Source organism: Lutjanus erythropterus, chromosome 7 (assembly GCF_056507025.1).
Source record: "Lutjanus erythropterus isolate fLutEry1 chromosome 7, fLutEry1.hap2, whole genome shotgun sequence".
Classification (NCBI taxonomy): Eukaryota; Metazoa; Chordata; class Actinopteri; order Lutjaniformes; family Lutjanidae; genus Lutjanus; species Lutjanus erythropterus.
The window spans coordinates 4,491,115-4,506,412 of record NC_139323.1 but is presented as its reverse complement, the minus strand read 5'-3'; the positions used below and the strand labels follow the sequence as shown (position 1 = coordinate 4,506,412).

At 41.9% G+C, this 15,298-nt stretch overlaps 1 protein-coding gene across 1 annotated transcript in view; it reads right to left on the bottom strand.

Annotated features, from left to right (window-relative positions):
- Window positions 1-324: 324 nt before the first annotated feature.
- Window positions 325-15,298, bottom strand: part of arhgap39 (Rho GTPase activating protein 39) — a 118,038-nt gene continuing 103,064 nt past the window's right edge. Inside the window, exons 5-11 of the mRNA XM_084722436.1 lie at window positions 14,040-14,225; window positions 10,960-11,173; window positions 8,268-8,341; window positions 4,777-4,976; window positions 3,988-4,079; window positions 3,661-3,830; window positions 325-2,136 (exon numbers count right to left, since the gene is read on the bottom strand). Of these exons, the coding sequence (XP_084578562.1) occupies window positions 1,942-2,136; window positions 3,661-3,830; window positions 3,988-4,079; window positions 4,777-4,976; window positions 8,268-8,341; window positions 10,960-11,173; window positions 14,040-14,225 (1,131 nt within the window). The 3' untranslated portion in view covers window positions 325-1,941. The remainder of the gene's footprint in view (window positions 2,137-3,660; window positions 3,831-3,987; window positions 4,080-4,776; window positions 4,977-8,267; window positions 8,342-10,959; window positions 11,174-14,039; window positions 14,226-15,298) is intronic.

Here is a 15,298-nt window from a genome sequence, read left to right as displayed (position 1 = left end):
TTTTTTTTTCTTTACACAGACTTTGGATTGGTTTTGCAGTTTGGGTTTGTTTAAAGTCTTATTTTTAGTCAGTTTTGGCAGCAAAAGCTTGAAGAGTGTCCTCAGTCCCTATTGAGTGAAAGTAATCTAACAAGTTAATTTTCTCAGTAGTTAACACTGTAATGTAATGAATTACTTTTTAATGGCAGTAATCTTGTAATGTAACTAGATACTTATAAAGGCTCCCCAACACTCTTAACAAGGAAAATGGATACAAAGCTGTGTGACCTGGAAAATGTGCATACAATGTCTACTTTAAGGTCTTTTTTGAGCAAAATTAAATTAAACGAATTTTCATATGACTTTTTGATAGAACAACAGTCATCATACAGTCTGCCACAAAGCAGGATAAGTGACAACCTACTTTTATAATAAAATGTGTTCAGTATGTTGTGGAGCCATGAAGTTAAAACACAACTAGATGCGATTTAGTGTCCAAGTTCTGCTCTCTGTTTACTGGATTTGTGAGAATCCATCTTGCCACGCTTCAAGTTATTCGTTTGTGTCCGCACCAAAAGTGGTGCAGGAACTACTACCAAGTGTGGTTTTAGGTGTGACGACAGTGAGAAGTGTCCATGGAAGCAACTTGTCTCAAACAAAAAATGATAGCATCAGTTATATCAGAACTGGAGAGTATTTCTTCTTCATTGAAAGAAGAGCAAAAAATGGCTTTTCTCCATGGAAAGGATGTTTTCGCTCTTCTCCCGCCTGGCTTCAGCAAGAGTTTGATCTGACTGGTAGAAGTTAGCCCGTGTTAAGACGTGATAGACAGATGGTTCATGCGATCACCTGCCAGGTATTTTTTGAAAGTGCTTGCCCTTTTCCAAACACAGACTTCCCAAATGGTTCTGTGTAACAAACCCTCCGGTGTGTCAGGCTACCTCACTGTGGCCAAGTGGCCAAAAAAGCAATCGCCTGATCATCACTGTCTTCGTGAACAGCTCCACGTGTTTAAAGTCAGGCAGCTGGCAGGAAACATCCGACTGACCCAATGAAAACAGAGTGTTTGTCTGATGGTTTAGATCGCAGTGAGGGAGGATCACAGAGTAAACAGCCTCTATGTTGAGTCGTGGCAGTGTAAAACAATGTCGGACACAGCTTCACCTGTCCACCTGCCTTCGGCGGCAGAAATCTAGCACGATCGGTCTGATAAAGTACTAATGCAGTGGTGCAGTTAAGCTTGGTGAAGATCTGGTTCTGAACCCTACAGTATGTGTACATTGCGAAGCTGGTGTGTGTGTATGAATGTGTTTGTCATGTATATTTGAATTCAATTCTTGCTTTGAGTTCGATGGTATTGTACACTGCAGAGGGTGGAATCTTGGGGCTTAGTACTGTATGTAAGTGTGTGTGCTGATGTGTGTGTAGTGTGTGTGTGTGTGTGTATCTGTGTGTGTGTTAAGCAGGGGAAACCAAGAGAAAAAGTTCATATAAAGATTTAAAGTGAACCTCTGAGGTCCTGGAGCCTACCAGTGAAACTAACCAATGAGATGAGATCCCTGCTAATATCTTCAGACTGTATGTGTATACTGTGTTAATGTATGTGAAGGCACATACAGTACTGTTGTCATATGAAAACCTTGGAACTTGGTGTTTTTTTGTCATGTAAATGCCGGTTAAAGAACTACGTCTAGAGAATTATTAAAAACAGCTGGTTCAACTCAAAATGTTCAGTGGACTCAACTCAAAACAAGGCAGTTTGTTAGTTTCCAGAAAAGTAAACATGTTGGAGAGGCAAAATATTCACCCAGCAGCAACCGTGTGTGTGTATGATGTTCCTGTGCTGGGGGAGTGTGTAGGGGGGGGGCTGTCATGGAGGGGGTTAAAGGGAGCAGAGGGGAGGCTGGGGGTAGTGTATGGAAGTGTGTGTGTGTAGGTGTGTGTGTGTGAGTGGTGGGGGCGCTATAGGATTCCATCCATGAAGCTGGTGTCCAGCCGCTGGATGAGCACCCGGATGAAGGACATCTCCTTGCGGGTGTTCTCAAAGATCACCCTGGGGTCGTCGGACTGGCAGCGCAGACAGTTGGGAGCCATCACCATGGCCAGGTTGTTCACATCCATCTTGGTGATGGCCACATTGGCAGGCTGGGCGAATACCTGCACACAAAACACGTTTTTCCTTTCACTTTTGCAGTTTGGGTGCATTTAGCCTTTCAAAGCCTTAAACAGTTTCAATTAAACATATTTATGCATGAAGAGAGGTGTGTTTGTTTGACTGACAGGAGTCTAATCCTGTCATAGTCCCCCATAGTCACTGATGCCCGGTCGTCCCTCCTCAGCTCCAATGTCCTCCCTTTTTAAAGGTGGGATGAGTTGGAGAAGAGACAGTTGATCACACAACAGCCAAACAAATACACCACTCCTTTCAGAGTTCATTCAGAAGGTCTGCCCTTCAAATTCGTGAACGCACATTGCCAAGGAAACAAAAGTAACAACTGAGCAATATGGTGGAATCCAGTGCATCTGCAGCCCAAAGTTACCAGTAGCCTCAATCAGGGAAAGTAATATTTTATCATTGTGAAAATACAAGTGTGGAGACGACCTGGGTGGAGCTGAGGCACAGAGCTGACAGACAGCTGCTGAGAACCTGGGAACTCTGGGGGAGAGAGCCGGGTACAGACATGATGCTGACTCCTTTACTGTCAGGAGGGGAGCTCAGAGTTTATGTTACAAACTTTTGGGATTAAAAAACCAATTTATCTTCACTCCTGCTTGTCAACCTGTCTGCAGCGCCGACCTACAGAGGAGTTGCGGACCTGTTTGTGAGCAAGAGCAGAGCTCAGAGGTTGTTTGTTTTTTCACTTTTGGGACTAAAGAGCAGATTAATCTTCACTCTTGCCTCTCAGGCGACGGTGTTCGGCTGTCTACAGTAAGCTAGTAAAGCTATTAGTCTCTCTGTCCATGTTGACTGCTGACCGGAGGAGTGATGTGTTTTTGTGGATGTACAGAGAGGAGTGTCGGAAAGAAGAGAGACAGGAGAAACAAAACAGAAAGAACCGGTGAGTGCTGTCAGAGGCTCACACACAAACGAACACAAACACACACACACACACACACAGCTGATGCCTACTGACCAATGCTCGCTAGCTGTTCGCATGTTGCTTATTAGCTTATGGCTGCCTGTTTGGGGTGAATAATCACGCTCTTGTGAGTAACGAGGCAAATATTCGCTTCACTTTTTGGCCCAAGACATTCTGATTATATGACATTTACAGAGCCAGACTTGTGTAGAAATACTGGGGGGTTTTCAGCACACGCAAAGAACAGGGAGCTGGAGGACTGCAAGGATTATTAGCTGGATATTAGATGAATTTGAGAAAAAGTGTACTAGATTAGAACAGCAAACCCCACCTTTAATAAAAGTGTCAAAAATCATGACTTCATGTTGATATTGCAACCTCAATGTTAGTGTCACTAACAGAGGTCACAATATAAAATATTACAGTGTAATAGTAAATAATGATATCAGTGTAGGGCTGTGACTTTGCTTCAGGATTTAATTTGCTTTAGGAGGTGTAGGTTGTGGTTGTGGTAACTTTTGTGTGTGTGTGTGTGTGTGTGTGTGTGTGTGTGTGTGTGTGTGTGTGTGTGTGTGTGTGTGTGTGTGTGTGTGTGTGTTACCTGGAGGAAGCGGATGAGGTAGCAGAGCACCAGTTTGTTGATGTGTGGCAGGCCGAGCACCACGTTGACAGCTGCCTCTGGGTTGTCGTAGTGACTGATACACTCCTCATAGAACTCATGAGGGATCAGTGGCTCCTCCAGCTCCCTGTACCAGAGCTTCAGCAGAGACGCTGGGGACACACAGAGACAGAGACAGAGGGACAGGCCTCAGACCTCCACGACAGCACATTTAAAAACCATGTGAACATCTGCTCTGCTGCTGATGCGTGTGTGCACCATCAAGAGAGTTACTGTGAGGACTCAGTGAGGGAGAGTGTGTGTGTTCACCTGGGATGTGTGGGTCCTCCAGTCCTGTGGGGATTTTCCATTGGTCCACTTGCAGCTTGAGGGCATTGACCTCATCTATGTCCCCTGGTACCCTGCAGGACAGAGGACACTGGCTAGTTACACGTCCCCTTATCTTTACAATCTCACTCTAACAATCTCCTTATTTATTTATACCTTGGTGTCGACATAGTTGCTGTATATAAACCTAAAATCCTTCAATCTTTATGGTGAGCTGTGCTCAGATCACATTCTTGTTATAATGAGAAACGTAGTGAATTTGTTTTGCAATTCAAGTAACCGGTGTGTAGTCTGTTACTGTTTTAATTTGACTGTATTTTCACCATTGTGAGCTCTACCACCACCTGCACCTGTCAGCTATGGAAGCCCAAGCCAGAGAAAGAAAAAGAAAAATACCCTCATGATCAGTCATAATTATGAGGGAAAAAAGCTGAAATTGTCTCATAATTTGAACTTTTCATCTCATAACTGACTTATGATGGGGATATTTTTTCTTTCACTGGCAGAAGTGGGCTTCGTTAGAAAAAAGACCAAAATCTCAAATTGACCAGTGGATGAAAAACATGTTTTTGCCTGTAGTGCCTTGCCTCAAGGTTTCAACAGCAAAAGAAGTTTTAATGGTGCCTTTAAAAGTCAGGAAACATTCTTCTTTCTTCCCCTTCCAGCTCTGAACACTCACATCTTATTTCCAGTGAAAGAGCAGCGTTATCTCCACACTCTGCGGCGCTCCGTGTTCTGCTCTGTTCTGTCCTGTTCCTGTCTCTCACTCACCTGAAGATGCCCTCTGTCTGGTCTCCATTCAGACCCAGCACCTCTTCAGAAAGGCGAGTCTGCACCCAGGGCAGCTGGCTGTCTGGATACCTCTCCTTCTGCAGCGCCATCACCTCCTCCAGGGAGGAGCCGAACATGGAGGGGCTGAAGATGGCGTTCCTGGCGTGCTTGATCTCCTCCAGACAGGGCTTCTGCAGGCCCTGGACGGGGAGACACGTTTCCATTATTTCAGAGGACATCACTTTGACTTACATTTACTTCTTAGGGAATACCCATAAGCACTACCTGTCTATTCCTTACCCTTAATCTAACCTTACTGTAACCTTAATCCAAGTCTTAACCCTAAAATTTAATGATTTATGTCCCCAAAAGGAAGGCGATTCCCACAAGTGTGACTGTGGTAACAAACAGGAGTAATACTTGTCCACACACACAGGAGTTCATGTTAGTACAGCAGTGCAGGTGAAGGACAGCTGGAGGACTTGAAGAATATGGGTCAGACATCAGTAGGAGGAGACGACAGCTAAATATTCTGCTGTCAGTGTGTAAACCATGGGTCCATCCACAGGACACACACTCATGAGTGTGCTGTTAGAGTTTCGCAGGTTAACACCTGACAGACACTGTGGAGGCCTAAAAGTGACAAATGATCCATGTCAGCGGCCTGCAGAGACTCTGGCACTACATGCTACACAGGCTCTGAGCCAAGCTGCTGCCTGCCAACACACTCTCTCTCTCACACACACACACACACAAAATACACTCATATGTGATATCTAATGCCAAAAGCACAGGCATTAATGTGTTGCTTAAACAGCCTCCACTCTTCTGGTTTCAGGCTGTCTGCCACATTTAGGGACCTGGCTGCCACAAGAGCCACAGTGGTGAGCAGAGTAGTCTGGGGCGTGGGCCTGGGTGGAGCCCCTGCAGGGACGCATCTTGGTGGTAGCAAGAAATATTCAAACAAGAACTTTGAAGGCTGACATCAAGCAGGGTTTCATGTGAACGGCAGTTGAAGATGTGTCAGTCAGTCCACCGTTTGGATGGTTGTCATCCTGGGTGCATCAAAAGGGAGTCAAGAGCAGATGCCTGAATTTGGAGTGCTGGAGACAGGCGCCGCAAGTCGTCCACTGCAGCAACACTAATTCACATTCGCTCGCTCTGGGATGGGTTCATCCCAAGAGACCTGCCCGCACCCTGGAATGCATCACAGTTCCAGTGGCGTCCAGTGAGCTCTCACTAACCTGTGAAGGAAAAGGTGTGAATTCTGCACCAGGTCATACTCATATCAGCAGCAGGTCTCCAAGGTGAGCAGCCTCATAAGAGATAAGAGGAGTCTGCAAATTAGATCCATAACTTCAAAAATATAAGCTGGGTTGGTCTTAACTTGCACAAAAAGTAATGCAGCCAGTCAGCATCCTAGAGGGCCTACTGGCAGCTACAGGCATGTCAATGGAAGCAAATTGTCTCCAACAAACAATGGCAGCTCCTGAAGAGGTAAGCATAAATACTGTGACAGCATCACTTATATCAGAACTGGAGAGTATTTCTTCATTGAAACAAGAACAAAGAACAACACTGAAGGCTTTTCTCCTTAGAAAAGATGTTTTCACTCTTCTACCAGTTCTTTTTGGGTAAGAGTTTGGTTTACCAACTGGCTCCACTGGTAGTAACCTAACAAGCCAGGTGGTTCGTAACACAAACCGAAGGATTCTTGCATGAGCTTTTGAATCTAGCTGCCTTGGTAGGTAACTCTCCTATTACATAATATGGTTCGTTAACCTGATTGGTTATAGTTTGATGTGATAGACGGATGGTTCATCCAATCACCTGCCAAGTGATTTTTGAAAGTGCCTTCCCTTTTCGAAACTGTTTCTAAGGATGACTTCCCAGACGGTTCTGTGTAACAAACCATCTGGCGTGTAGGTTAGGGTTGGTCAGGCTGGAGTGCAAAGCATGGCTGAGAAATGCCCACACTGTGCCTTCCCCTCTCCATCACTACACAACAAGCATTAGTGAGGTCCAGCACTGACTGTGGGTGATGAGACCTGGCTTACTTTCCAGATCTTTCAAAGGTGCTGAATGGGGTTGAGATCAGAGCTCTGTGCAGGCCAGTCAACCTCTAACCACACTAATCTGGGAAAACCTTTTCTTCAAGGAGCTTCACACTGTCATGTTGAAACGGCAAAGAGCTAAACACAAACTGCTGACACAAAGTTGGAGGAACAAAGTTGTCTAAAATACCAGCAATGAGTAGCTCAGCAGCTCTGACACTATGATAAACTAGAGCAGATACCTGACCCATAGGTGTCACTCTGTCTGCAGCAGTGTTTGCAGAGGGATTTCATATCATGTATTTCATGTTCAGCCACTATGGCAATCCTTGCAAATGTCTCTGACAGGTCTGAAAGCAAAATGTTGAAGAGACAACTGGGATAAAATCTGGGTTTGATTATAAATAATACTTTCAGTTTATATATGTTGAATAACAATTATCATCCTCACTACACACAGGAGACTGAGGACAGTCACACTCCCAAAAACTATAGAATAATGGAAGGAAAAATCTGATGACATTATGTATTTCTCAAACCAAACCAACAATGGGTGTATCTACTAGCAAGTACTGTGTGTGTGTGTGTGTGTGTGTGTGTGTGTGTGTGTGTGTGTGTGTGTGTGTGTGTGCGTGTGTGTATCCACAGTCTGATTCATCTTCCTTTGTCCCATCTAACTCCATTAAAAAACTATTAAAAACACATTAGTGAGCCACATTGTTGCATTAGGTGACATCAGTGCTGCAACTACTTTAATTATCAATGAACTTACAGATTACTTTCATGATTAAATCGATTAATCGTTTAGTCTATAAAGTGTCCAAAACCCAAAGACTCTTCATTTACTACATTTAGGAAGCTGGAATAAGCATGTTTGACATTTTTGCTCAAAGTTTAAACGAAAAAATTCAACTGTTACAGACTCATTTTCTTTCAGTCTACTAATCCACAGATCATTGCAGCTCCAGCTGACATGTTCTTTCATTATCATTAACACACAGTAGTTTATTTTGAATCAGTCCTACATACTCTCTCCTGCTGCAGAACATTTTAACTTAGACACCAAATATGGGTTCATCTGCAGCTGAAAATAGTCCCCATCAAATGCATTACTTGCTCCTGGTTGAGTAACATTTGGTAAAAACTACAGCGAGCAGCTTACTGAGCCTTTTTTAAGATCTTTTTTTTTTTTGGAACGTTTTTTTAAAGTAGGAACCAATGCGCTTTGAGCTGAAAACCACAGACAGTGTAGGAAAGTCAGAAAGTACTCAGACACACAAATTCATTTTTGGTTCTGCTGTTTTCATAAGATTTGTTGACAGTGAGAAGATTCAGAAAAACACCTGTCTCATACTTTAAGGAAATTGACTTTTGTTGTTTGCTCTGAGCAGAAAGGACAAGATGAAGGCAGACAGACACTAAGCTGCTGCTGCTTACCTTCTTGGCTCCAGTCAGAGCAGCTTTTGTCAGTTTCCTGTAGCAGTATTTAGCATAGCTGCTGATGGCCACTCCTGCAACAACAGAGAACAGAGGGTATTTTTACATTAAAACGTTTATTTTTTTTTCACAGGTACATGCATTTATTCAAGTAAAAATACAGATTCTTGTGTAAAAAAACAAAGACTAGAAGTACTGATTCAACTTGTTTACTGCACTAAAAGTGAAAAAATACAGCCTCTGACTCAAAGTATTAAAGTAAAAAAATTGTCTTTTCTACTAACAGTTTCTGTGCAAAGTTTTCTAAACCTCACCTTTTCTCTGTGATCAAGATTCCCTCTCTGTCTGTTTCAGCTTGTTATATCTCTTATCGTGTTTTTGTCTTGTGTATCATTTTCATCTTTTTATGTTCTTTATGCTGTTTTTGTCTTGTTACACCTTTTATGTCATTTTCATCTTGTAATGTATTTCATGTTGTTTTTGTCTTTGTACCTAGTTACTTGCCACCTCTGATTTAGTCAGTTTTGTACATATTCTGGTTCAGTTTCATTCAGACATGAATGTGCATATACTGCACGATAGACAGGACTTTCACAGAAATTGTTACCTAATATTTTTACTTTATCTGTCTATATTTACAGGAGCTGGCCCAGGCAGCGGTCACTAAACCTCACATTAACCAGTTATTATCCAGCTCTCCTGGTTCACTACAGCTTATGTTTGTATTTAAAACAAGCGAAGAACAGGACGACAAACTGAACTGGTTTGATTTTTGATTCATTGTGTGTCAGCACTGGTCAGCAGATGAGAGGAATCTGCTATTCACTCTGTCCACCTGTAGGGGGAAGCAGAGCACCAGTACAGAGTCATCCCGCCTGTAGAAACAGGAAAAGCTTCAAACTGCACTGTAAGGTCATTTACTTAAGACTGTCCGTGCTGATGTCTTTCACTGTGTCTCCTGCTCGGGGACAATCATGGCGGGTTGTTATTTTGTAGCTGTCGTCTTCTTTTCTGGCCTTCGGGTTTGTCAATACGCAGCTTTCCACAGTCACTGATATTCTACATGGGATTTTGGTTTGCAGTTTATTGATTTCCTGTTTAAAATAAGAGTAGTAACCGCTCTGAAGATGTCTGTCAGATTGTATATCTGGATCAGTTTCCCTCTGATCTGATATTTCATCCTGGAGTTCCCCAAAGACTGACCTCAGTGCAGCTCAGATCAATATCCTCCCATTATATTAAGAAAAAAAAAACAACTCAACCATCTCTTACCTCTCTAAACATCTTTAACCTACCTGAGGGAGCAACTGAAATGCTATAAAATAAGTATTTCAGTAAGTATTCAGTTGTTCTAATGAACATGTATTTCAATCATTGGACAGAGTTTCATTGAAATTAATGAATTAATAATGTCAAGTATACCACCCAGCTGTATTCAAAGAGCAACCTTTGTTGTATGAGTGAGTCAGGTGGAGTTAATGAGACGTACAGTCCAGGGGTTGTGTTCAAGAAGCATTCACAAATCATATCTTATGTTTTCTATACAGCCAGCTTGATTACATTTGTTGGAAAATGTGTAATGAACAAGGAGCTCAGAAAGGTGACATGTTCATAAGCATAAGTATTCTAATGCATCCTCTGTGTTTTCTGCAAACATGAATACTTTTACCTTAGTAATTAAGTAAAAAGTAATATGTAAGTTACTAAAGTAAGAGCAAGGAATGTTAGTACTTTTACTTTAGTACTTTATGTAGGACTTTAAATGGAGGATGGAGGATTTTTTTACATTTTTGCTGAGTCACCAGCTAACACGGACACTCATTACACTGGAACACCAGTGGGTCTCGTTTCACTACGTGTTGTTTTTATTTCCCTCATAACTAACAACAGTGATGGATGTTAAAATGGCAGAATAATATGGATGCAGTGGGAGTTGGCCTTAAAGGGATAGTTCACCCAAAAATAAAACTTTAGTCATTATCTTCTCACTTTCATGTCGATTGAAGGTCAGGGTTTGGTTTAGTTAGTCCACAAAACACTGGTGGAGTTTCACGGGAAACCAGTGTTGCAGATTCTCCCAAACAATGGAAGTGAATGGTGACCAGTTTTCAAATGTAAAAATGACACACACAAAACAACAAACAAACAAACAAATAAAACCCATAAAATCCCTCCATACAGCATGTCTGGTGTAATCTTAGTCTCCTAAAGCCTGACATGCTGTTCACTTGTGCATTCAGACAATGTCCACATGCACGTGAACGTGGCTCCAAGCTTAAGATCTACAGTGAAGATTTGGGCTAAAAACATGATGTAAATGACGTCTTTCAAGTCAGCTTGGCACATCCAGGCTTTAGGAGACTTGGATTAAACCAGACAAGCAATATGGAGGCATTTTATGCTTTTTTTTAAACTTGTTTTTTGTTTGAAAATTGGTCAACACTCACTTGAAGTGTTTGAGAGACTCTGTCATGCTGTTTTCCTGTGAAACTCCAGCAGTTTTTTGTGGACAAAAAAAACACTAAATCCGACCTTCAATCAGTATAATAAGTAGACAATGACTGAATTTTCATTTTTGGGTGAACTATCCTTTTAAAATAAAGTTCATAGTTCAATCTGGGCCGACACAGGACACACTGATCCTGTGTAAGTGTCAGTTAATTAAGAGTGTGTGTGTGTGCTGCTCCCTCACCTTTGGTGTCGTTGAGGGGGTCCATGTGGCGGTAGATGTAGCCCTCCAGGTAGGTGTGGAAGCGGGGTGTCGGGGGGAAGAAGGCCAGACAGATGGCCATCAGCTCCCAGCCTCGCTCCAGGCTGTCGTAGCGGAAGTTCTCTGTGGTCTGACGACACAGCTGGATGTAGAGCTCATCACGCAGACCCTGGTTACTCCACCCTCGCACCACCACCTGACAGAGACACAGACAGAGAGACAGAGAGACAGATGAGTACAGGATAACCTGGCTGATTTCCACAAAGAGACATTGCTGCTGAGTTTTTCTTTTTTTTCTCTCTTTTCAGTACTTTGAGCACCACAGGAGTAGTACCATTTAGTCCCATTATATTGGAGAGAAGGCAGACATCTCTGCAGCTGATATCTCCAAAAACTCAGCAACTCACACCAAAACTATCTAAATGGATAAAAAGCACTGCAAGTGAGAGGAAAAATAAGTATTTTTGACTTTGGTGTGAACTATCCCTTTAAGGCATCTCCTCCATATCTGAAGACTTGGTTTAATTTCAGTAACTGTCCTGTTAGTTTCACTAAGAGCTGCTGCAGCCACCAGCTACTCAACCTTTCTGTTGGTTCTACACCCCTAGAGATAAAAGGTGCTAACTAGAACAATATAGGGTTCTTCAGCTTTTCCCATAGGAGGATCCATTTTGAATCCTGGTGGAACCCTTTATAAAGATTCCACCTGGAACCCTTTCAGGGGGTTCTACCTAAAAACCAAACATAAAGGGTTATACCTAGAACCATCTGTGAAAGGTTCAAACCAGAAGCCCCTGTGAGAAGTTCTAAAGGAGAACCCTTCTCTGGTGTAATGGTTCCACCCAGAACACTCTCTAGGGTTCTATCCTGAACCTTTCCACATTATAAGGGGGCTAACAAGAACCAACACAGGGGGTTCTACTGATAATCCGATTACATTCCAAGGGTTTCATCTAGAACCTACCCAGGAGATTCTACTAAGAACCAATTTATATTCCAAGGGTTTTCCCCTTGGACCCACCCCAGTGGTTCTACAGAGAACCCCCTATATATTTATAAGTATTTATAAGTATTTCATCTAGAACCCTTAATGGGGTTCTACCAAGAAACCTTTATATTCCACAAATTTTATCTTGGACCCGCCCCAGTGGCTCTACAGAGAACCCTCTATATAATCAAGTATTTCATCTAGAAACTTTAATGGGGGTTCTTCTGAGAAAGAACCCAGGGGGTTTTACATTCAAAAGGTTTCACCTAGAACCCACCTAGGGGGTTCTATTAAGAGCCATTTATATTTCAAGCATTTCATCTAAAACCCACCTAGGGGTTTTTCTTTTGAATCCTTATCCTTATTACCAGGGGTTTCATCTAGAACCCACCCAGGTGGATCTAAAAATGCCTTTTTTTATAATGGCCTATAACCCTCCTGTCTCCTGAGGGTTCTACAAAGAACTAAATTATATTCCAACAGTACAAAGAACTGATAGTTCCTGATACGTCTACATTTAAAAATACCATTTGGAACCTGGAGAAACATTTGAATATTTGAGGAGGATTTTAACACTCATTACTTCAACAATCCTTGAAGTTCTTAACGGCACCCTTGGGCCAGGTAAGAACCACTGACAAATCTTCTCTTTAAAAAATGGTTCTTCTGAAGCAAATGGTTCCAGGTGGAACCCCAGCCCTTCAGGAAGAACCATTTTGCAATCTTTATTTGTAAAAGTATAATACTGCTGCTGTGCACTACAGGAACAACACGTGGATCAATATTCATGCATGGTTTTGCATTTATGGATACTGTGGGAGTGTCGTGGGCAGGATGTGAGGCCTGTCTATGGGCGCACATCCTCACGTTGATAGTGATTTATAAAAAGACATGTCTGTGAAAGTGTGCGTACACACTGTTCAGAGATTTCTTGCTGTACACCATCTCAGTCTTTTGTGTGCATAAAATAGTTTGGTAGAGATCCTACGCATGGTTTTATAAACGAGGCCCCTGGTGTTTTAAAAGCTTCTCCTCAAAGTCACACTGTGAACAAGGACACACAGCTGCACAGTGTGACGCCTCCTGCACACTCCAGCAGGCCTGCAGAGAGGAGGAGAGCCCACTGATCCTGCATCAGTTTGTCTTCTGCACACGCTGCACAACACTGTACAGACTCCAGACAAGTTATCTCCCAGCGAAGGTGGAACCTTATTACCTGTTAAAATATGTAGTCAGTAACACAATCCAAGTATCACAGTATGGAAGCAATGTAACTTGATTACTCTCTGTTACTTTTGGATTACCTTGTTTAGCCTAATAAAGTGTTTTTAGTGCTGCAACTGACAATTTTGATTCAGTTAATTAGTTGTTTGGTCCCTGAAATGTCAGAAAATGGTGAAAACTGTTGATCCAAGTCCAAGATGACGTCCTCAAATGTCTTGTTTTGTCCACAATTCAAAGACATTCACTTTACTGTCAGAGAGGAGTAAAGAAACCAGAAAATATTCACATTTAAGAAGCTTTATCTGAGAATTTGGACTTATATTTCTTAAAAAATGACTCAAAATGACCAATCAAATATCAAAATAGATGCTGATTAATTTACTAATCAATTAATGATAGATAAACTATTGCAGCTCTAAGTGTTTTATGTTTGTTGTTAAGGTTATTAGTGTGTACAGCTGTTCCTTCCTTTGTTGTGTACAATTTATTGATTGATTATTGTAAAGAATTCCCACCCAGTGAAACAGTTTTTCACTAGAGGTCATGATAATGAATTTGCAGCTGTGTGTGCACTGTGCATTGTAGTATATTGTTCTTTAAAACTGTAATCCTACTAATAATCCCCATTTTTACTAAATGAATCTGTAATCTGATTACAGTTCTATCTGTGACCGTCATGGAATACAGTTATCTTTTTTTGTATCCATATTACATAATTCTGTTACTCCTGAAGCCTGGTAAATGTCCAGAAAACATATACTAGGGTGAGACGTGATAGTTAATGAGAATAGTGGCGTGAGTGAGTGTGAGGAAGGGAGGTTCAGGTTAGACCCTGAGCCAGGACACAGACCTCCAGAGCCACGCAGAGGGGTTCGGCCTTGGAGCGGCGGTCTCCCATGTAGGTCTGGATGAGCTTGAAGATTTCCACTGCTTCCCTCTTCACAGTGCGGTCCGAGGTCACAATCATGGGCTTCTTGATGGGCTCGCTGCTCCAGGCCAGCATGTTGGCGATGGACACCTTTCTCCTGAACAGACCCTGAGAGGGCAGAGAGACACAGAGAGGACGCACAGAGACGGTTAGAGGAGCAGCAGAGAAACAGGAGAAGACATTGGAGCTGACACTTTATCTCCCTCCTAGCATTGCTTGTATTTTCACATGCTAATAAAGGAAATCCAAACTGAAATCACTGTTAGTGTTACGTACATACACCACACTTGTGTTGAGAATTGCTTGTCGAGCCTTTGAGCTCTACTTGTGTATTATATTTTGAGTGTCTAAACCTGATTAGTGATCAGCTGATTGATATTAAGAAGGGTTTTCCACTAACAGTGTTACCACATGTGAAACATCAACAGCAGTGAGTGACACAGTGTTTAACAGACTGTTCTCCTGTCTGTTATTACAGAGGAACATTGATTAATACACAGTGTGTGACATATGAGCTGAAACTCAACAGAGACAGTGCTCAGATAAATAAGCAGGGCTTGGAGGGTTACTATGAAAATGTATTCAGATACAGTTAGTAATTAAATGTAGTCAGTAACACAATCCAAGTATCTCAATAATTTGATTACTTTCTGTTACTTTTGGATTACTTCAATATAAAATATGGTTGAATTGTTTAGCTTAATGCAGTGTTTTTATGGCTGCAACCAGTGTCGGAAATTAGCTCCAGCCAGCAACCAAATGCTGGTGAAATATGCAAGTGACTGGTAGATCTCAGACACAAGATAATGATTTAATATTGAGTGGTTGGTGAATTAGAACATTTTCCTGTCAGTGGCTGGTGGATCAGTATCGCATTCTACAAGCTTAATTTCCTACTCTGGCTGCAACTAATGATTACTTTCAGCATTGATTAATTGGTTGACTGTTTTCTTGATTAATCGATTAGTTGTTTGGTCCATAAAATGTTAGAAAATGGTGAAAAATGGTGATCAAAGCTCTAGATGACGTCCTCAAATGTCTTGTTTTGTCCACAATTCAAAGATATTCAGTTTACTGTCAGAGAAGAGTAAAGAAACCAGAAAATATTCACATTTAAGAAGCTGAAATCAGCGAATGTGGACTTTAATTAATTAAAAAATGACTCAAAATTATTAATTAAT